The sequence below is a fragment of the Melitaea cinxia genome, chromosome 4 (genome assembly GCF_905220565.1).
Source record: "Melitaea cinxia chromosome 4, ilMelCinx1.1, whole genome shotgun sequence".
In the NCBI taxonomy this organism is placed as follows: Eukaryota; Metazoa; Arthropoda; class Insecta; order Lepidoptera; family Nymphalidae; genus Melitaea; species Melitaea cinxia.
In genome coordinates this window covers 237,962-259,555 of record NC_059397.1, presented here as the reverse complement: position 1 = coordinate 259,555, position 21,594 = coordinate 237,962, and the positions used below count along the sequence as shown (strand labels likewise).

The window sequence follows — 21,594 nt, the reverse complement described above, 5'->3', positions numbered from 1 at the left end:
ATGCTAAGAAATAGGGCTTTCAAATCAAATTAATGGACTCAAAACAGCTCTATGACAATGTTACCCAATATAAAGAAGAAGAACCATAACTCGATCACAATTTAAAAATATCTATATTTCTGTAGATTTTAATTTTAAGTAACAAACATTGATTTATCTAATTTATGGTGTTTTCTTCATTGCTTTAATGTTATAATCAAGATAACAATTATGCTTCTTTGTTGTAACACAACAGCGAAAAAATTTAATAGTTTTTTAGTATTATATGGTTCTATTTTGGTAGAATTTAGTAGATTTTAACCTCCACAAGCAGTAGATTCACTAGATTCGTTAAATGAAGTCTGGTCACACTGTTTGTCATTTTTATTCGTTGTAGGTAGGTAAATAAACAATGATAAAATTTGGATAAAATATCTCGCTTAATTGGAGGTGGCCTGTGATTACAAATTTGATTGACGTTATAAAATATAATGCAAAAATTGAAGTATTAATTAATTACCCACTTTTTGTTACAACCAACAATGTAAGTAGGAAGTCGTGCGCTTAAATTACCTTTGTCCTTTTTTTACGTTACATATTTATTGTATTTAAAAAACCTAATTATCTTATATCGCAGCAAGATGAAAACAGCAGTGACGGTGTTGCAGGAGCTGATGATTAAAAATGGGCAACTACCACAATACGAGTGCATATCCCAAGTAAGAATTATGAATTATTTGATTTAAAACAGTTAAACCATAATGGATAACTTAAAATACATACCCTGATATGGACCTAATAATGGCCATCAAAGTTTCCTTCAAACTGTAATGACATATTACGTTTTTACGTACGTTTTTATTTTTCATATATAGGTAGGTATAATGTAAAGAGTCATTCGACATGTTTCATTCCTGGTTATCTATTTTATTTCGATCAACCCTATTTTCTTCCATCATTGTGTCTCAAATACCTCTTGTAAAGCTATGCTTGAAATCTAAATTTTTATTGGTTTTATCTACGTTTATAGAAATAAAGGATGTTTTTTTTTCCTATTATAAACTGCAACTGCAATAGGTTTCCAATGCTTATAATTTTTATACATCTACAATTATTTAATTTATGTATTAAAAGCCTTACAAAGAAGGGGTAAAACGTAGGAAATTCAATTTGGTTTGAGACTTGGTGTAGATGTTGCAAACCTCAATCACATCATTATTGTGGAATATCCTAATCATTAATGTGTTAAGTGAGCTAGACGCGTGCTCTGTTCTTTCCTTATTATTCTAAATATTAAATGAACATTTAACCACGTCAATTTTTTTTTTTTTTTAACATAAACTAATAATGTTCAAATCAAATCCATGTTATTTGATTTCAATATGTAAATAAATAAATATGTATAACACTACTGAGTTTTAGTATCAATAAAATTTATTTTTGTCACCTGAGTCAATGGATTTAGAAAAGGCCTATAATAGAGTGATGAGGAATGAATTGTGGTCAGCATTGTCTGTGAATGGTGTGAGCAGTGTCCTCATACGAGCATTGCAATCTCTTTATAGGGATTCTAGTGCACTGAATGGTTTAATATCAAAAAAGGTGTTAGACAGGGATGTGTAGCGAATTACGTTTACTGCAGCCGATGGATCGAAAAAAAACCAAAATGACTTAAAAAATACTTTAATTAATTAAAATAAAATTACAATTAAGAGAGGTGAAACCTATTCGATGCGAGAATTAGGAATGACAAAATTTTTTATAAAAATTAATAATGAAATTAAATTTAAAATATGACGAAATCGCTGCGTCGGCGGCTCGTGGCTGGACGGACGTTGCGACATGGGCTGCATCGGTTTTCCGTTGTTTATTGAATATGGATATTAAATGCATGCTCGGCATTTTCATGGATGAGCTTAGGGTACTGTATGATAGATAGTACGGTTCCGTACTTAACACCTCCACCCGCAGAACAGCAACTATTTTGTCAGCTTCAGAGAAAATGTTGCTGGAAGTTCATCTCGTCTCTTGATGCCTTTATCCACATCTTCATATACTGGTGTCTTAGGCGTTTGCTGCTTCTCTTCATTTTCTGATTTTAAGGGCCAACATCTATATTTTCGGCTTACTAATACAACGATAACTACTGATACACATAAAATTAAGATATAAAATGGTATCGTTGTATGGTATAAAACAATTGATTGTGTCTTGTCAATCTGTATAGGGGTTTCTAGTAACAATTTATCTTGGATGCTGTGAAGATCATCTAGACTAATCATCTTGGAACCGGTATGGGTATAGGTAGTCGTTTGGTTAATTTGGTTGTATGGGATCCTTGATAGCTTCAGCGGCTGGCCTTTTATCTCATCATTTTCGTTGATAACGGTGAATTCTTTAGTTCGCAACAGGCAGTTCATGGGAATAGTGGCCAAATAGCTTCCTTGTAGTATATTGAATTCTTTTCTCTCACAGGCTAACTGTACTTTCTCCGGCTTAGGTAATGAAATAACATAGTGTTGATCATCCAGTTTATCTATTGCTAAAGCAGACAACATAACCTTCGTGAAGTGGCAGGTTTCCTTAAGATTTTGGTTGGTAATAAGCTCTTGAATGCAGTCTGGTTCTATACGAATTTGATGACTTATTTTTTGGTCACAGAGATATAATATCCTGCTATACTTCGGGCATTCAGCCTCTATGTACACGAATGCTTTTTCGTTTGTTGCTATATAAGGAAAGGGAGGAATAAGGGCTAGTTGTTTTTCATTTGGAACGATGGATAGTTTGTACAAGTTATACCTGTCTATGTATATTATAGGAAATTTGTAAACTATAACTATTGTTCTATCATGATAGTATGAACCTGGTTTGATTAAGTCATAATATTCCCGTAATTCTAAATCAGGAATTTGCTCCTTACTGTATATAGTTATTAACTTATCTAGCATCGTTTTTAATACTCCTATATCTATCATAGAATGATGAGTGCTGGAGGCACGAATAAAAGCCATTATATTTTCTAATCTAATTATTTCTAGCACTAAATCCTCTACATTATTACTTATAATTCCTAATAATTGGGCAAACTGAGCAGACTGGACTAAACTGTTGTCTCTACGAGTATTTACTTCTATAAGAAATTCTAATGTGTTATTAATTTTTTCTTGATTTATAGTTAACTGATCTAAAATACCTTTATGTTGTAACATCCATTCTTTACTAAGACTAATATGACTATTGAATTCGGAAATAATTTTATTCTGGTTGTTTTGCAATATTTGAATAGCCTCATTATACTTTTGAGCATCAAGATAGTCTAAATTACCAGTAACACTTTTTATTAATGATCCAAGACTATCTACAAGACCTCTTTTAACTCTAATGGGTTCTAAAGATTTAACTTGATTTAGTACCTTGTTTAGCTTGTCTGTAAGATAATTAATCTGGTACTCGTAAAGAATGTAAGTTTCATTGTTCAGTCTGGTCTTAAAAGTGTTAAGTTGTGTCTGTACAGAATTTATCTTATCTTCAATATCAGTCAATTTTACATACTGTATAAAGGAGTGGTAATGTGATATTAGTCTGGTCGGTCCTAATTTGTAGGGCAAAAGTCCAGGTCCATCGGCTAAGCTCTCAAGTCTTATGGTTTGAGGATGCGTCACGTGTATTGTCAGCAGTAGCAGAATCCTGCAACAATCGGTTATTTTTAGGGGCGCGTTTTAGACGTGACTTAGCTACGGGGCCTCGCTTTTTTGACGTGTATATATGAATTGGTAAATCAGCTAAGACTGTGTCTTGTGTGTAGCGAGGTGCAGTTTTCTGACGAGAAGCAAAGGGATTTTTAATAAAAACTTGTTGTCCTGGAACATATTCTACTTCTGGTTCGCGAGATTTATTTCTATTTTCAATTAAGGCTGTTCTATTGCTCAGTGAGGACTCATTAATTATGTCATAAACCTGTTTCATTAGTTGTTTATGATTCTGAGCGTATTGTTGCAAAAGATGTTCGGTAAAATCTATGTCAACGGGATCTCTAGGATCGAAATGTCCGTTCAATAAATCAAAAGGTCTACACTTTGTAAAACTGTGAATAGTACTGTTGTATGCTATAATAGCGTATGGCATTAATCTAACTACTGGTTCATCTTTGTGTTGTAACTTAAGAATTCTTATGTGTTCTAATAGGGTCGAATGAAATCGTTCAATGTTACCGTTATCATTAGGGCTATGAGGTAAAGTTTTATGATGGATTATCTTATGGAGACGAATAAACTCTGAAAAAAGCTGATTAGTAAATTCCGTACCGTTATCGGTTATTATAGTGAAAGGTATTCCGTGGTGAGTACTGAAAAGTAATAATGCTTGTAAGATGCTAACAGCGGTTCCATCTCGTAAATGATACGCTTGACCGTATTTAGTAAAGACATCAATGAAGGTGACATATTTTTCGTTTTGAACTGTAAAGAGGTCCATGTGGATAATTTCAAATGGCTTGGTAGCAGGGGGTACTATATTAAATTGAGGTTTAATGGGATTTCTGTCGTATTTACTTTGACCACAAATAGTACATTCATTAATGTATTTAGTGATCTGCTCTCTCATTTTCGGCCAATAATATTTCCTAGACAGAGCGAGGTAACATTCGTTAATACCACGGTGGTTCGTTTTACCGTTATGATAATTCTGAATGATGTCTTGTTGTTGAAGATAATCTTTAACATTTTCGAGCTCAGTTTTACTTAATACGAGGTTAAGAGAGGAGCTTTTAAACTTTTCTTGTAAAATTGGTATTATCGAATACATTTCTAAGGGAGGATCTATCAATATAGCTGTTTTAACTTTCGGGTTAACGTATTCATTAATAGAATTGATAACATCGTTTTCTAAACTAGATTTCGACAACTGAATAGCTATCCGCGTATGGTTTTCAAATGGCTTAGTTATAATCGGTCGTCGTTTTACATCACTAACTACAGTAAAGTAAATTTGTCTGTGAAACTTGTTAAGGGGAACGTCAGTGATCGGGACTTCTAATATAGGTTGTTCATTACTAGTGTGTACGGTGTCAGTTGAAGAGTTTCTATGTTGAGATGGGGGTGTTTCTGATGGGTTATTAATCATTGACTCAAGCTCTCTAATACTATCCATTACCGATTTAATTTCGTCAGTTTCACTGATGTGAATTTGAACACGAGATAGAGCGTCTGCGTTGGTATTAAATTTACCTTTCTTATATATGACCGTAAAGTCGTATTCGCTCAGTCGAAGTCGCCATCTTGTTAGTCGTGAGTTAGGTTCTTTTAGATTCATCATCCACTGTAATGGTCTGTGATCAGTAACTATTTTAAATGTTCGGCCAAATAAATAAGGTCTAAAGTATTTCGTTGCCCATACTATTGCTAATAATTCTTTCTCTATTGTACTATAGTTGAGTTCGCTATCATTTAATGTACGAGACGCGTAACAAACAGGCTTGTCAGAACCTATGGGTCCCTGAGATAATACAGCTCCGATGGCTACATTTGAAGCGTCTGTGGTGAGATTGAACTCTTTGTTAAAGTCTGGATACTGAAGGATGGGGTCGTTAATTAAAAGAGTCTTACACTTATTAAAAGCTTCTATAAATTCTTGACTGTGGACTACCTTACTACCTTTTTTTAAACATAACGTGAGGGGCTTAGTAATACGGGCAAAGTCAGGGATGAATTTTCTGTAATAACCAAGAAGACCTAAGAATTGTTTTATTTCCTTGGGTGTACTAGGTATAGGGTATTTTTCAATAGCTAAGATTTTGTCAGGATTAGGTTTAACACCTTCTCCGCTAATAATATGACCGAGATAGGCGGTCTCAAGTTTTAAAAACTCGGACTTGTCCATCTGTATTTTAAAGTTGGATTCTTTAAGACGTTGAAAAACTTTTTCTAGGTTTTCCATATGTTCCTGAAGGGATGTACTGTAAACTATTATATCGTCCAAATAAACTAGACATATGTTATTTTGAAGACCTTTAAGGACATTGTCCATGACTCTTTGAAATGTAGATGGTGAATTTTTTAAACCCATTGGCATTCGAAGAAACTCGAAATGGCCATGTTCCACATTAAATGCGGTTTTAGAAATATCCTGAGGGTCCATTTCGACCTGATAGAATCCACTAGCAAGATCAAGGGTTGTAAAATATTGACACTTGCCTAACTTGTCAAGGACATCGCTAATATTCGGTATAGGATACTTGTCGTCCATTGTTTTTTCATTAAGTTTTCGAAAATCGACTACAAGACGCCATTTCTGTTTACCGGATGCATCTATTTTTTTAGGGACTACCCATATGGGTGAACTCCATGCAGAGTCTGATGGTCTAATTATACCTTGTTGTAACATTTTTGAGATTTGGTCTCTAACCTCTTGTCGGTGAATAAAAGGATATCGATAGCTTTTAGTATATACAGGAACTTCGTCCTTCGTTCGTATGCGATGTTTAATTTTGTTAGTAAAAGTTAATGGCTCCCCATCTATATAAAACACATCTGCATAACGAGCACAAAGTGTTAACAAGTTAGCCTTTTCTTCTTCATTAAGATGATCGGTACGTAATCGCGACAATACTTCATTTACTCGGTTTGATTTTCCTAATGGTTTGCAATTAAAATTGAATATCTCAGCGTAAGCGGGTTGATCTAATGAAAATATGATGTCGTTAGGTGAAGGATTTTCTATTTCTACAAATCCGCGACTACCGGTAACAGTTGTAAGACATTCGTGAATAATGCAATTACATAGAACTTGTTCGTTAATAAAAACTTCGCCATCCGGGGCGTTAATGGGTATTTTTACTAATTTTGAACTTCTACCTGGGATAATATCTTCGTATAAATTAACGTTACGGGAATTGTAAACCTTAATAAAGTTTGTTGCATTTCGTGTAATTAATTTGAAATCTTTTAAATCTATTTTAGCTTGCCACTCAGATAATAAATCTAACCCTATTAAACCATCGAAATAATCATGAAAACGATAAACGAATAACTTTATATTATTATCTTCATTGAATTCGTTAAAACAGGGCAGTGTTACGGAATAATCATTTCTACTAATACCATGTACGTTTGTAACTTCGAAGGGGTCATAATTTAAAGGATAATTAGGATAAAAATTTTGTACGGCCTCGGGGCTAATAAACGATTGGTTAGCACCTGTATCTATCAAGAACTTTAAAGGTGGCTGTGAGATTTCAATATAGGGCAACTGTCGTTGAGTCTGTAAATTAACGTCTATCCTTGCTCTTTTGATTTTTTGTCTACTTGAAAATCCTGAGGTTGGGATTCACCGCTAGGGCCTGGCTGAGATTCTAACTCATTTACTATTTCATTGTCATAACTATCGTTACAGTAAGTCGGGTTGGCAGCATAATCATAGGGGTTGAAGTAGTCATTCGGGTCTGTATAATAGTCATAGTCCGGATAGTCAGTATAGTATGAACAGTCGGGTGAATAAAATTCATTTAGATTGACCTCGCGTGTTTTAAAATAATTAGTTGGTGGTGGGTTCCCAGATTTACGCCAATCATGACCTGATATCATAGGCTTAGGAGTATAATGTTGAACTCCACTCATTGGTTTCGCATTAAAATTTTGTGGTGGATTTGATCGGGGTGGTAAGCGAAACACATTACTTTGGGGGTTGTAATTCGGTGGTGGTGCGCGAAACATTTGTTGGGTTCGACTAGGGAAACGATTTTGTTGACTATTGAACTTAAAAGCTTGGGGCTGTGCGATAGGAGAGTTAAATCTAAAACCTTGGGGTTCCGGCTGGTAATAACGCGGTCCTACTGGAACGGGCCAGTTAGGTACGGGTCGCATAGCGCTGGGCGTATTTAATACTATGTTATGTGACGTAGCTTTAGACGTATTCTGAGTATTATGCTTAGGAAGATCATTACGCTGCTGTAAATAAATTACATTTAGTTCTTCTTGAACGAATTCTAAAGCCTTTTCAATAGTTTCCGGGCGCATGCAACGGATACGTGAACCTAGGGGTTCTTTTAAACCTCGTACGAAGGCCTGCATTGTAACCTTTTTATAAAGTGTCCGCTTAGCTTCAATTGTCGTCTGTAAGCTCTCATGTAACGTTACGTATGTCATTATAGTGCTGAACAAGGTTTGACATTGATCATAAAATTCCTGAGGGGATTTATTACCCTGCGTAGCTAAAGAGAGGTCATTGTACAAAGCCGTTTCATCTCTTTGATCCGAAAAATTATTAATTAATGCTGATCTTATACCAGTCCAAGTGTCAGGGATGCCGTTGGAATTAATAGTTGACGCGGCGGACCCTGTTATTTTATTTAGTATACCGTTTAAGAGACATAAATTACTTAATTCACTACCTGGCTCGGCACTCGCATATTGCAAAACTATTTGATCACATATATTTATGAACCTAGTTAATATATTCGGGTTACCATCGAACTCTGGCACCAGGCGTAAGGCCTTAAAAATAACGTCGGGATCGTATGACATGTTTGAATTATATGAAATATTTAAATTAAAATCTAATTTACTGTCTATATTTCTATAACTATCTACTATATAACGGCGAGCCTGACGGGATGCAGGTTCCCGGGGACAAGGCTTTTCGTGATGAAAAATCTTGAGGATAAAATGACTTAGGATAGAAGGAAGCAACACGAGAAAGATTCAAGTGTACTTACATATGTTTCATCTCTGGCTCTTTTTCGTGAATCGATGCTTGGATTCTCCACTCAGCTTGGCAGCTCCGTAGATTCTGGATACTCGTAGCGTGACTTGACAGCCTCCCGGGCGACTCGCGAACGCGAATATCGATATGAGAAAATTCTAATGCTCGCGAACCGGCCCGCGAGTATCCTACCGACTGCGCCAATTACGTTTACTGCAGCCGATGGATCGAAAAAAAACCAAAATGACTTAAAAAATACTTTAATTAATTAAAATAAAATTACAATTAAGAGAGGTGAAACCTATTCGATGCGAGAATTAGGAATGACAAAATTTTTTATAAAAATTAATAATGAAATTAAATTTAAAATATGACGAAATCGCTGCGTCGGCGGCTCGTGGCTGGACGGACGTTGCGACATGGGCTGCATCGGTTTTCCGTTGTTTATTGAATATGGATATTAAATGCATGCTCGGCATTTTCATGGATGAGCTTAGGGTACTGTATGATAGATAGTACGGTTCCGTACTTAACAAGCGTCACCGTGGCTGTTTAATCTGTTCATGGACAATTGTTGAGGTTGAGAATGAATGAATTACTTGTCAAATGTCTTCTCTATGCTGATGACCAAGTATTACTTGAATCTTCGGCCCTGGAGTTGCAGGAGATGATAACTGCTATGAATGGAGTTTTTGTAAGAAAGGAAATGAAGATGAATGTAAAGAAGACGAAAGTGATGGTGTTTGAAAGAGATGAGGCAGTGACAGACTGCAATATCGTGATTGGAGATGAACAAATTGAACAGGTGAATGACTTTGTGTATCTGGGTTCAAAGTTTACAAGAGATGTAAAGCGAGTAATATTGAAAGAAGAGTCCTTTATAAGCAGTCGGAAGATGTCTAACAAGGCTCGTTTGGCTGTGCATCAGGGGATGTTGGTTCAGACACTCATGTACGGAAGTGGAAGTTGGGTATGGCAAAAGAATCATGAAAGCAGAATAAATGCGGTTGAGATGTGAGCGTTGAGAAGTATGCTAGAAGTTCAACTGAGTGATCAGATAAGAAATAGTGAGATACGGAAATGTTGTGGTCTGAAAGAAGATGTAGTGACAAAATTGAAAAAGGTATGCTCAGATGGTTTGGCTATGTCGAGACAATGAGTGAAGAACGATTGACGAAAAAAAGTGTATAAGGCGAGTGTGAATGGAAGGGTTGGAAGGGGTAGACTTAGGCAGACGTTCCAAGACCAAATAAGGGACGTCTTGGAAAAAGGCCAGGTCAAGAGTACCCTAAACCGAAGAGCATGTATGAAGGGAATAATAAAAGTAGACGAAGCGAAAGAAGTATGTAAGGATCGTAGCAAGTAGAAAGAAGTGGTCTCTGCCTACCCCTACGAGAAAGAGACGTGATTATATATGTATATATAATCACGTCTCTTCACGTGTATGTATGTACCTGAGTTAAAGTTTTAAGTTGTTCTTATGAAACTCTTCTAAGAGAATTGTTTTTGTTAGTACAAAAACAATTCTCTTAGAAAACACACATGCATTTTGCATGCAAGTATGGGGAGCGCTTACTTTTAAACTTCTTTATTTTCATAACAATGTATTAATTTCATATAGAAAATTCTTGTGTAACGTTTGTTACAATACTCCTCCGAAACGGCTGGACCAATTATGAAATTTTTTGTGCATATCAGGTAGGTCTGAGAATCGGCCAACATCTATTTTTCATACCTCTAAGTCATAAGAGGGGGGGATTAAGGGGGTTGATAACATATATGGCAAAACAACGTTTTCGGGGACAGCTAGTATGCTCTGAAACGCACATTTTTATACAGAATACAATTTTAACTATAAATTAAATAAAGAATTTAAAAATGTATAAATAAATAAATAAATAAATACAATGTTTCAGTCTGGTCCGCAACATCAGGTCACATTTGAATATCGCTGCACAGCCCAGGGAATCATGGTGACCGGGCAGGCTCGTTCTAAAAAAGAAGCCAAGCAGGAGGCGGCGCGCCGCATGTTGACGAGGCTGCATACGCTGGGAACGCTCGTGCCGCCGCCCTTCGCAACGCCGCCCTCGCCACCGCCACCCTCGCCGCCTTTGCCGTCCGACGACCCTGCCCTGGTGAGTCCCTCGAACTGCCGTCTTAAAAATATGAACATTAATTTTTTTATATACAACTAGGACGGCAAACAAGCATTCGGCTTACCTTGTTATAAGCGATTAGAATAGGTTATAGACATCTGCAACACCAAAAGCATCGAAAGTGCGTCGCCGACCCTATTCCAATCCCTCTGAAAGGAGTTCTGGTCACCTAACTCCCCACAAGAACACGACACTGCATTAAAAAATGTTTATTTATTAGGATTACCAACAGAAATTACAAAAATAAAACAAAAATAATTATTTTACGTAATAGATTCACATATATTATGTTATTTTTGGCGTAAACTTGTGGAGGCCTATGTCCAGCAGTGGACTGTATAGGCTGTAATGTATGTAATGTATGTATTCACATAAGTCTTTCGAGGTCCACTACTGGACATAGGCCTCCCAAGGTCACGCCAAAAATGGTGTGAACTCATGTGTTTTGCCCATAGTCACCACGCTGGGCAGGCGGGTTAGTGACCGCAGGGCTGGCTTTGACGCACCGAAGACGCTGCTGCCCGTCTTCGGCCTGTGTATTTCAAAGCCAGCAGTTGGATGGTTATCCCGCCATCTGTCGGCTTTTTAAATTCCAAGGTAGTAGTGGAACTACGCTATCACTTAGTCGCCTCTTACGACACCCACGGGAAGAGAGGGGATGGCTATATTCTTTAATGCCGTAACCACACAGCATACACACACACAGCACATATAGATTAAAGAAGTTTAATTGTATTTCTTTTCAACGGTAATCACAGCATGCAATAATCAAACAGTAAAATCTAGTAAACAATTAGCATTAAAGAAATTGATCAATTTTAATCTCAAGCCATCAAAAGTAATGTCAAGGCCAGAAATCTTTGACGACAGATCGTTATAAGTACGTGCCAGTCAAGCCAAAGGGGAATACTTGCCCAAATTGGATCTATAGAGGGACATTTAACAGGGGGTGCGGTTCCCTGCGTAATCTGGATGGTATATTATAATGAAATAATTGAAGTATTGGTGGACAATCAATGCTGTTATTGAGTATTTTGTGCAGAAACATCATGTCCGAAATAATTCTTCGTGATTGCAGTGACAACATATTATATTGAATCAACCTACCTCCGTATGAATTACTACTATGATTCCCGTTCGAGCGGTATACAAGATGACTTTCAATTCGGATCGAATGGAATTTGTAGTGAGGACTCCAAATTTGACTGCAGTATTCTAGCTTACGTCTGGCCAGACTACTATGAAGCTTAATTGTAGTAGCTGGTTTTCTGAACTCTTTGGGATTCCTCAATACAAAACCCAGTGACTTTGTAGCTGAGGTGACTATGCTATCGATATGTTCGGTAAATTTTATTTCACTGTCTACACCAAATCACGCATCGATCGAACCGCAGCCAGTTTTTCAGTGTCAATATAATATTGACTCTGAACATAATTATGTTTTCTGGTAAACCTGATGAAGTGACATTTTTTGGCATTGAGAAACATTTGGTTGTTGTTACACCACTGGGAAAGACGGTTGAGATCTTGTTGCACTAGATCAACGTCAGAGATGTTTCTGATGGTTTTAACCAATTTGAGATCATCAGCAAACAGACACACGTTCGAGTAAAATCGATTATGTAGATGTTAAAAATACTCGTCCCAAAGTAGAGCCTTGTGGTACACCAGAATAGGCAATATAAGACTGTGAAACTTATCCGTCTATCACAACGGTCGAAAATCTCTTCTGAAGATAAGATGCACACCAGTTCAGCAAATTCTCTACCACACCAAATGTTCTCAGTTTATTAACAAGTAATGCGTGATTTACCCTGTCAAAGGCCTTGGAGAAGTCTGTGCATATGTGTATATAGCATCAACTTGCAGTTTTTTCATTGAAATGAAACAACTTTTTCGGATTTTGTCGCGGTTTATTATCTTTTTAGATGCCCGTCGTTTCGGATAGGGTGGATAAATACCTCCCGTGACCATGGTTGCTGTAAAGTATCCGTTTTAAACGTTGTTTTATTTCAATGAGTGAAATTCGCGTAAACATTAGAAAACAATTTTCAGTTTGTTATCAGCATTCTCAATTAAGTTGGTTACGTACAAGAATAAAATTGCGACTGTAGATCTACCAGAAATATAAAACCATGCTGATGCCAACCAATGTGTCGTACCAAGTCCTTGAAAAAATGATTTATAGACCAAGCTCTCAAGGACCTTTGACACAGTAGATAAAATGGATATAGGTCTATAATTAATAACATGTGCAGCGTTTTCACCTTTAAATACCGATACGATCCAAGCCTCTTTCTATTTTTCAGGGAAAATACCTGTCCTCAAGAAGGTGTTAAATATGAGAGTCAGAGGGGCAGTTAGTGAGCTTGCACATTTATATATCAGTACAGGTGGAATTTCGTCAGGGCCAGGACTTTTTGTTTTGTCTAACCGCTTTAGCTCACTCTCAATGTCTTGATTAGGGAAATAAGTGCTGCCTATAAAATACTGTCTGTGAGAATAAGTTGTCATTGATATTTTTCCTAACAAAAACTGACGAAAAATGACTGGCAAACAAATCACAAATATCTTGCCTACTACTTGCCTCATTCAGAGACATTTCTTTGGATAATTTGACACCTTATGACGCATGTTTTATATATGTGACCAGAAATACTTCGGATTATTGCTACGAATATTAGCTTCCTCAGCATGTAGAATATAACGGTATTAACATAGTTTCATAAGTTTGTAGCAGTCCCTCTGTAAGTAAGCGAATTCAATTGGTCGCAGGAGGCGGGCCCGTCGCGAGCCAGCGGGCCGGCGCCGGCGCTGGACGCGCGCAGCTACGTGGCGCTGCTGAAGGAGCTGTGCGAGGAGTACCGGCTGGGCGCGCCGGCCTACGAGCTGGTGGGCGACACGGGCCCGCCGCACGCGCGCCGCTTCACCGTGCGCGCGCGCCTGCGCCTGCACGAGCGCGTGGCCACCGCCACCACCAAGAAGGCGGCGCGCCAGCTCGTGGCGCAGAGCCTCTACACCTACCTGCGGGAGAACCTCGCCCGCCTCACCAAGGACTTCGTCGAGGTCTCTCTGTTGCACTCGATTTTCGTGTTGATTTTGAGTTTACTTTTTGTCGTTTTGGTACGCGCTGTGTGCGGTTTCTAGTAAATCTCAATTTTTTTAGTAGTATGAGGAAGTCAATGTATTCATGGGTATAAAAATATAGAAAATATACGTATTCGACTGTACTTCTCATCATGCTCATTAAATTACTCTTATCTATACGAGCTCTACACAGTTAGCTTCGCACGGTACTGTAAATAATATAAATATATATATTTGAACTTTTATAGTATCAATATCGGTCGGTCTTCATTAATGCTGTTCTCGTGATACAGGAGGAGGCGCTGGCGCGTGCGCACGAGAAGCGTGCGCAGGAGAAGCGCGCGGCTGCGGGGGCGGGCGGCGCCGGGGCGGGCGGTGCGGGGGCGGGGGCGGCCGGCTCCGGGGCGGGGGCGGACACGGCAGAGGCTTTGCGACGCTACGCGGAGCTCAGCGAGTCGACGCCGTGGCGCCATGACCTCGGCCAGCGCGTCGCCGACTACCACCTCGGTCTGCTTACACACATTGGTAACCCATCCCGTGCCCTGCCGCCTGTCTTTGTTTGTGTGTTTCCTTTTTTTTTACCGACTTTGGCGTGACTTAAAAATTTTATTACATAAAAGTCATTAATTGTTACAAAACTTGACCTTCGTGAATTTCCACGCGCGGCTCTGCGTTGCCAAGTTCATCTGTTCCCTACGTCTACATGGTATCGTATCCATTCAGTATAAAGTTCTGAGACGCCCTAACTTGAGCTCCTCATAACAAAAGACTCACTCACGCAGCGACTATATCTCTTGACAGGCAGAACCACAGAACATTATTAGCAACACATTTCTAAGACTTTTCCCTTCGATCTCCAAGGTATCTTGGACGAATTGATGTCTTGTATATACCTCCCCTCGAATATGTCGTATGTAGTTGAATCAGAGATACATATTCTAAAACAGGTAATCGCAAATTACCAACTGCGACAGAACATGACCAAATAATATTTATTTTTGGTCATGCTTACTTAGTTCTTGAGATATCCTTTTATACGCCACACACTTCCAGACACTTCCTCCGCACGGTGTGCTGATATAAGTGTACGTCTACGTCTCTCTGATCAGTGTATGAACTATGCAGACATTATAGGTCGGCTTCCTAGATACAGAACAAACTGCCGTATTGTCATGCGCCATCAATTCCCCTTATGTCTCGAATGATATTTTTGAAATCTTTTGCAAGTCTTGTCCTACCGTCATTTAAACTGCTGCTAAAATAACGAATATTAGAACCGCCAGGAACTATGAATGTCCTATTTTTATTGCAATTAAAGCAACTGCCTAAATACCAACAGCGCAGACGGCTTGTCTCCAGACCCTCCTGAGTGTGTTTCAATCTAATCCTACAAAACACCTTTTAGGTCAGATCCTTGCTTGGTAATCCGTAATTGGCAGCTAGACTTGACGTTTAGAGTCCGTTTATAGGGCGTTTTTAATGAGCGAGTTTTATGTAATGGAATTAGCGATAAATCAAACCGAAATGTCGTATAGATATTTAGATATTAATTATGCGTCGCCCTTTGTCTTGTTCTGTGTCGAAATACAGGTTGCTTTCCAATTACACAAAAAGCGACGCTTTGTAATGCAGTGTTCGATAAAGCGCTTTCCAACAACAACACTCGAAAATTGTTGTACACTGTTTGATACTCGAAAAAGTCGCGTTTGACAGTGTTTTACACAATACTATCAATAAAATAAAAAAAAAGCATTTTTGAGGAATATAAAGAAATCCAAAATAAATTATTAGACGAAACAATGAATATAAAATAACATCTGAATTAATTAACGGTTTTTTTATTAGTATTGTTATTGCGTATGCTATAAATTTCGTTACAGTTTTGGGGGGTGTGAGAAACAGTAATATTGTTACTTTTTTTTTATGTCACTAGGTCGGCAAACAAGCGTACGGCTCACCTGATGGTAAGCGATTACCGTAGCTTATAGACGCCTGCAACACCAGAAGCATTGCAAGCGCGTTGCCGACCCAATCCCCAATCCCCCCAGGAGCTCTGGTCACCTTACTCACCAACAGGAACACAATACTGCTTGAAAACAGTATTATAATTTTGCTGTGATCTTCTGTAAGGTCGAGGTACTACCCCAGTCGGGCTGCTCCATATTTTGAGCAGGAAATTCCTGCTGTGCCCTACCTCAGTTAAAACTACTTCGATAAAACGTCTGCTGAGAGTACATATATTCGGTGCGGCGACTTGATAGTTATAATTAGTTCAATAATACTTATTTTAAAATTATGTTTGGTTGAAATACTTATCAATCAAAATTATTATTATTATAGAATAACTATTTATTTCTCTGCGAATTGTGAAAGTCTTATAGGTTAGAAAAGTTATGTTTTTAAATTAAATAAATGTTGATTAAGGCCGATAAAAATGTTCTCAATAGTGCGTTCAACCAAAGGGGGTAGACTAGACGTAAACAATGCCCACCATTTACTCGTAGCGACGACCAATAATTGTGTTTGCTCGCAAACGAAAAAAAAAACCGACTTCAATTACATCGACAAGTAATACAACGTAGATCAACGAAAAAATAGTCAAGCAACTACGCGTTATCAAAGATTACTCAAAAAGTAGTTATCTGATCTCGATAAAATTTATATGTGACCACATGATAAACATCAGCTTTCGATTAAGTTATCAAAATCGGTACACCCAGTAAAAAGTTATTGCGGATTTTCGTGAGATTTTCTCAATTTCTCTGGGACCCTATCATCAGATCCTGGTTTCCTTATCATGATACCAAACTAGGGATATCCCCTTTCCAACAAAAAAAGAATTATCAAAATCGGTACATCCAGTAGAAAGTTATGCGGTATAATACAACGTAGGTCGACGAAAAAAGCGTCAAGTAAAAACGCATTATTAGATATAACTCGAAAAGTAGTTGTTAGATCTCAAATAAATTTAAATGGGACCAATTGGCACACACCACCTTTCGATTAAAACAAAATTTGTTGAAATCGGTCAACCCGGTCAAAAGTTCTGATGTAACATACATAAAAAAAAAAAAAATACAGTCGAATTGAGAACCTCCTCCTTTTTTGGAAGTCGGTTAAAAAACCAAAATATAGTCTATCCCTTTCTATCTTCTTTGTCTGCTATCTGCTGCACGGCTCTCGGTTAGGGACGGGCAGGGTCAAATGAGACTACACATGGGTTTGAAAACACATGGACGGCCCTTTGATTTTGTAGTTATTTATTTTTATTTCCTTCCTTATATATATTCTAACTAATTGTTCATTTAGATAATATAGTCATATAAGATTTAATACTTTTTAAATAGTAATTATCAAAATATAAATTTATTTTACATTTTAAAAATTTATTTATTTTTATTTAAATTCTTTATTGTACAATAAATAACGCTAATACAAGTGTGTACAAGAAGGCGGGATAACGCTAATGCATTTTCTACCAGTCAACCTTGGTATGTGTGCTGTGTGGTTACGGTAGTAAAGAATATAGCCACCCCCCCCTCTCTCTCTTCCCGTGGGTGTCGTAAGAGGCGACTAAGGGATAATACAGTTCCACTACCACCTTGGAACTTAAAAAGCCGACCGATGGCGGGATAACCATCCAATTGCTGGCTATGAAATACCAGGCTGAAGACGGGCAGCAGCGTCTTCGGTGCGTCAAAGCCAGCCCTGCGGTCACCAACCCGCCTGCCCAGCGTGATGACTATGGGCAAAACACATGAGTTTACGCAATTTTTTGGCACGAACTTGTGGAGGCCTATGTCCAGCAGTGGACTGTAAAAGGTTAAAATGATGATGATGATGATGATGATGATGATGATGATGATGATGATGATGATGATGATGATGATGATGATGATGATGAAGATGAACCTTGGTATGTGCAAGAAAGTATTGTCAAATATAAAAAGTGATAAAATAATCTTACGTTATTCGAGCTCAGTCATTGTAGCCAATATTCTCCTAAAGATATTTTAAAATTTATGTAAGTAAAAAAGGTTACAAAACCCTGCATAGGCAAATGACTTGACGTTTGGTTTGTGTACATCTGATATATCCTTTCGTTGAACGCACTGTTGTCTTATTTTCAGACATTACATGTTCTATTTAATATTCTCACACATGTTAATGTCAAGATTCGCCAGTGTTGCACAGTGTAACACAGACCCTCTGTGTTAGTAAATGGAAAGCAACCGTAAACAGTTCACAGTTCAACTCACGAAAGTCGACCTTCGAAGCCGCTACCGATATTTAAAAAGAAATACTCAATATACAAAACTCACTCATCGACTTCAAAATTAGTATCGAGGCTCCGTCGTCAACTTTCGTCCGTTCGTCGTTCCTCACGTCGACGCAACCTTTGGCGGTAAGGGATCTAATCCCTGGACCCGGCAGTCGCTCGACGCGCACGTGACCCCCCCCCCCCCGCAGACGAGGAGCTCCGCGCTCTGGGCGCGCAGGCGCTGACGGCCACGGAGCGCGAGTCCCCCGAGCGCGCGCTGCAGGCGGTGAGCGCGGCGCTGGGGCTGCGCGTGGAGCGGCCGGCGCTGTGCGGCGCGGCGGTGGTGCGCCTGGTGCCCACCGCGCCGCTGCTGGCCTTCGCGGGCCGCGACCCCGATGCCGCCGCCGCCGCCGCGCTGAGGCACCTGCGGCGCGCGCTGCGACTGCACAGCGCCGGCGCCGCCCTCGCCGCCAACTGAACTCCGCTGTCGAAGATCTGTCGCATGCCGTTTGAGCCGAACCCGGCCCTACTCCTCCCGACCCGACCCGACCGCGGATGTACTACTGAATGCTCGAAATTTCATCCTAATGTCGATCGAATTAGTTGTATTAAAAAGAGGGTGTCAAATATTCCTTTTAATTTAAAATTTATTAAAAGTAAATAAAAAGTTTTTTGGTTTATTTGCATAGATGTTTTAGTTGATCCCGATGATTTATGAAATTGTATGATGAATAAATAGGAAAAAAGTAACACACTTAATGAGTATAAAATACATATATTCTTATAACAAAAACAAATTAAAAGAATAACATATCATATCTTAAATATTGACATCAATTATTTATGGAATAGCAAAAAATAATAAAAAGAATCCTGAGGCTGAATTTTCAAAATTAAATTGTATACATTTTTAAAAACTACTTCAAAAATGTCATAAGTCATCCTGGTCCCATTTTCTGTATAGTGTGTCAGCACATTATATTGGCTTCTGTTATCATCTTATCAATAGAGGCTCTCAATTTAGCGACACTCATTTCAATGATAGAAATGTTTTTTAGTCCCAATTAAAAGTACAATTTTATAAAAATGTGATGAAATCATTCCAGCTTTCGTCATAATTCAAGACTTCCTTGAGTGTTTTTTTTTTTTCTTACTACTAAATTCGCAATTCACCATCCACACTTGAAATATTTAGGAGTAAAAATCTCTGATTTATATTGACGTGCATATCAGTCTGAAATTTCAATATCGGACGATTCTCGTCGACTGCGCAACGACCTATTGGCAATAAAGGTTTGTAATTTAGAGGCGGACCTCTCCGCCGCCGCCCGGCGCGGCGTGCGCCGCTCCACGGGCGGGGAGGGTGGCGGCGGCGAGGCGCGCGCGCCTCGTGACCGCCCTCGCCCCCGCCCGCCCCTCGCGCCCCGCCCGCGAGCCCTCGTCGTTGGCGGCGCCTCCTCATCGCTCGACACTACGATCGAATCGCCCTTTGCCGATGCACCTTTTTTACTTTCTGACTCAGCCTTTTTACCGGCTGCCGTAATGAGAGTTTTAAGTTGTTCGGCGTCAGCCACATCCAGCGACTCCTTACACAACTTCATCCTATCGATGACTTCCTCCGCGGTTTCAGCGTTAGATTCGAGCAGAAAATCGACGCAGTGCTTCCGATGAGCGTCTAGTACACGACGAAAAATGTCTTCATCCCGTTTTAACGTGAAATCGCGAACGGCTTCTGTAACCGCCCGTACGGATAGCACGTTCAGGCGACGGTCCGGCGGCTGCGCCTCGTAGTAGGCGCGCAGCAAGGACTCCACGTCGGTCGCCTCGGCTGCAGCGTTACCGATATCGACATCCTCGTCACCTATAGCTCGTTCTTTTCTATCACGAATTTTTTTCTCCCTCTTCATGATAAGCACATCATTTGGATTTGCAATGAGACCATTAAAATTTTGACCAAATCTTACACGGTTAAAATCTTGTCCATCATGCTCATAAAACACACTAAGTCGGACGAGTGGCAAGGTGGGTTGTTTTGGATCACCACTTTGAATGTTTTCAGCTTCTTTGATAGCTTCGTGAACCTTTTCCTTTAAGAAATTCTGTACTTTCTCGTTTTCATTCACACCTTCATCTCCAAGATTCTCTTCAGACAAGACAACTGTCTTAAATACAAAAGGACGCACAGTCTTCAGCGGTAATGGTGTGACTATATATTCTTTCTTGTGCAACTGCAATAACACACAATGCTTGGGCAGAGCCTCTCCTGCTGCCAACGACGTAGCCACTGTACTCCCTGGTTGGATAACAAAGAAACTTTCATTTTCTCTTTTCACATCCTTAGTGGCAAACACCTGGCTGTCATGCTCGTGACCCCAAATGACAAGATCTAAAAAGGTAGGCAACACATTTTCTGATATATAATTATTTGGTCCTCGATCTGCTCTATTTTGATGAAGGACTAATATATTAAACCAATCGTTGCCATCCTCAACCAGCTCGAAGGTGACTTTTTTCTCAGCAAAAAGTCTTGCAAGTCGCTGATCTTTCAGATGACTCAATCCGTATAAAGATAATTTTGTTTCACCCTTCTGCAAAAGTACTGGTGAAACGCGAACTTGAGTATAATCAGTCCACTTACCGAAGTAGTTGACTAAACCTGATATAGACAAAATGTCCAGAGAACTCACACTACCATGTCCTACTGGATCGTCATGGTTTCCGTGAATTGAAAGTATAGGATAGGAAACATTCAAATTAGGATCCTCGTAATTGACAGTTCGAGAGAAATTTTCTAATTGATCGGACAGTACTTCGACGTTTATTGGTTTGTCACCGAAGCAATACTTGCGAATTATCTGCGTGCATTTGTACATACAACTCGGCGAAGGCTTAGCGTGGTCAAAAAGATCTCCACCTAGCAAGACCAAGTCTACATCGTATTGTACTGCCAGAGATAGGACCTCCTCGAAAGCGATAAAGCTGTCTTCTCCTCGTACAGCATCATTTTCAAGATAACCTAGATGAATATCTGAAGCAATTAATACTCTCACAGTGTCATCAGATGACCAGGAACCATTGTCACTTTGCACCATTTTAAACGAACAAGGCGTTTTTTATTCCTTCGCAACAGTTAGTAATTTATTTACACAAATTTTCTACCGGTTTTCTCTTGTATTTGTAATTAAACATTAACCACAGAGTCTATAAAGAATTGAAGATAGCTGTTGTTGTTGTTTTAAAATTTATCCCCAATAGGGAAAGGCAAAGGACTATAATCCATACAGCCTAATTTGAATTTGTAAGTTTCGTTCTGATATATCAAAAGGCCGGAGCCAAGTCTGAAGTAACTTTAGTTTTCTTCTGATTCGATGACTGGTAAAGTAAGGCCAAAGCCAGTCTAATATTTAAATT

At 38.9% G+C, this 21,594-nt stretch overlaps 2 protein-coding genes across 2 annotated transcripts; one reads left to right on the top strand and one right to left on the bottom strand.

Annotated features, from left to right (window-relative positions):
• Nucleotides 1-329: 329 nt before the first annotated feature.
• Nucleotides 330-18,953, top strand: LOC123670056. Its single transcript, XM_045603565.1, has 6 exons — nucleotides 330-523; nucleotides 617-698; nucleotides 10,596-10,795; nucleotides 13,634-13,901; nucleotides 14,216-14,447; nucleotides 18,393-18,953. The coding sequence occupies exons 2-6, from the start codon at nucleotides 621-623 to the stop codon at nucleotides 18,659-18,661; spliced, it is 1,047 nt and encodes a 348-aa protein (XP_045459521.1). The 5' UTR covers nucleotides 330-523; nucleotides 617-620; the 3' UTR covers nucleotides 18,662-18,953.
• LOC123669984 (double-strand break repair protein MRE11) lies at nucleotides 18,943-21,275 on the bottom strand. Its single transcript, XM_045603489.1, has one exon. The coding sequence runs from the start codon at nucleotides 21,273-21,275 to the stop codon at nucleotides 19,413-19,415; it is 1,863 nt and encodes a 620-aa protein (XP_045459445.1). The 3' UTR covers nucleotides 18,943-19,412.
• Between the last annotated feature and the right edge of the window lie 319 nt (nucleotides 21,276-21,594).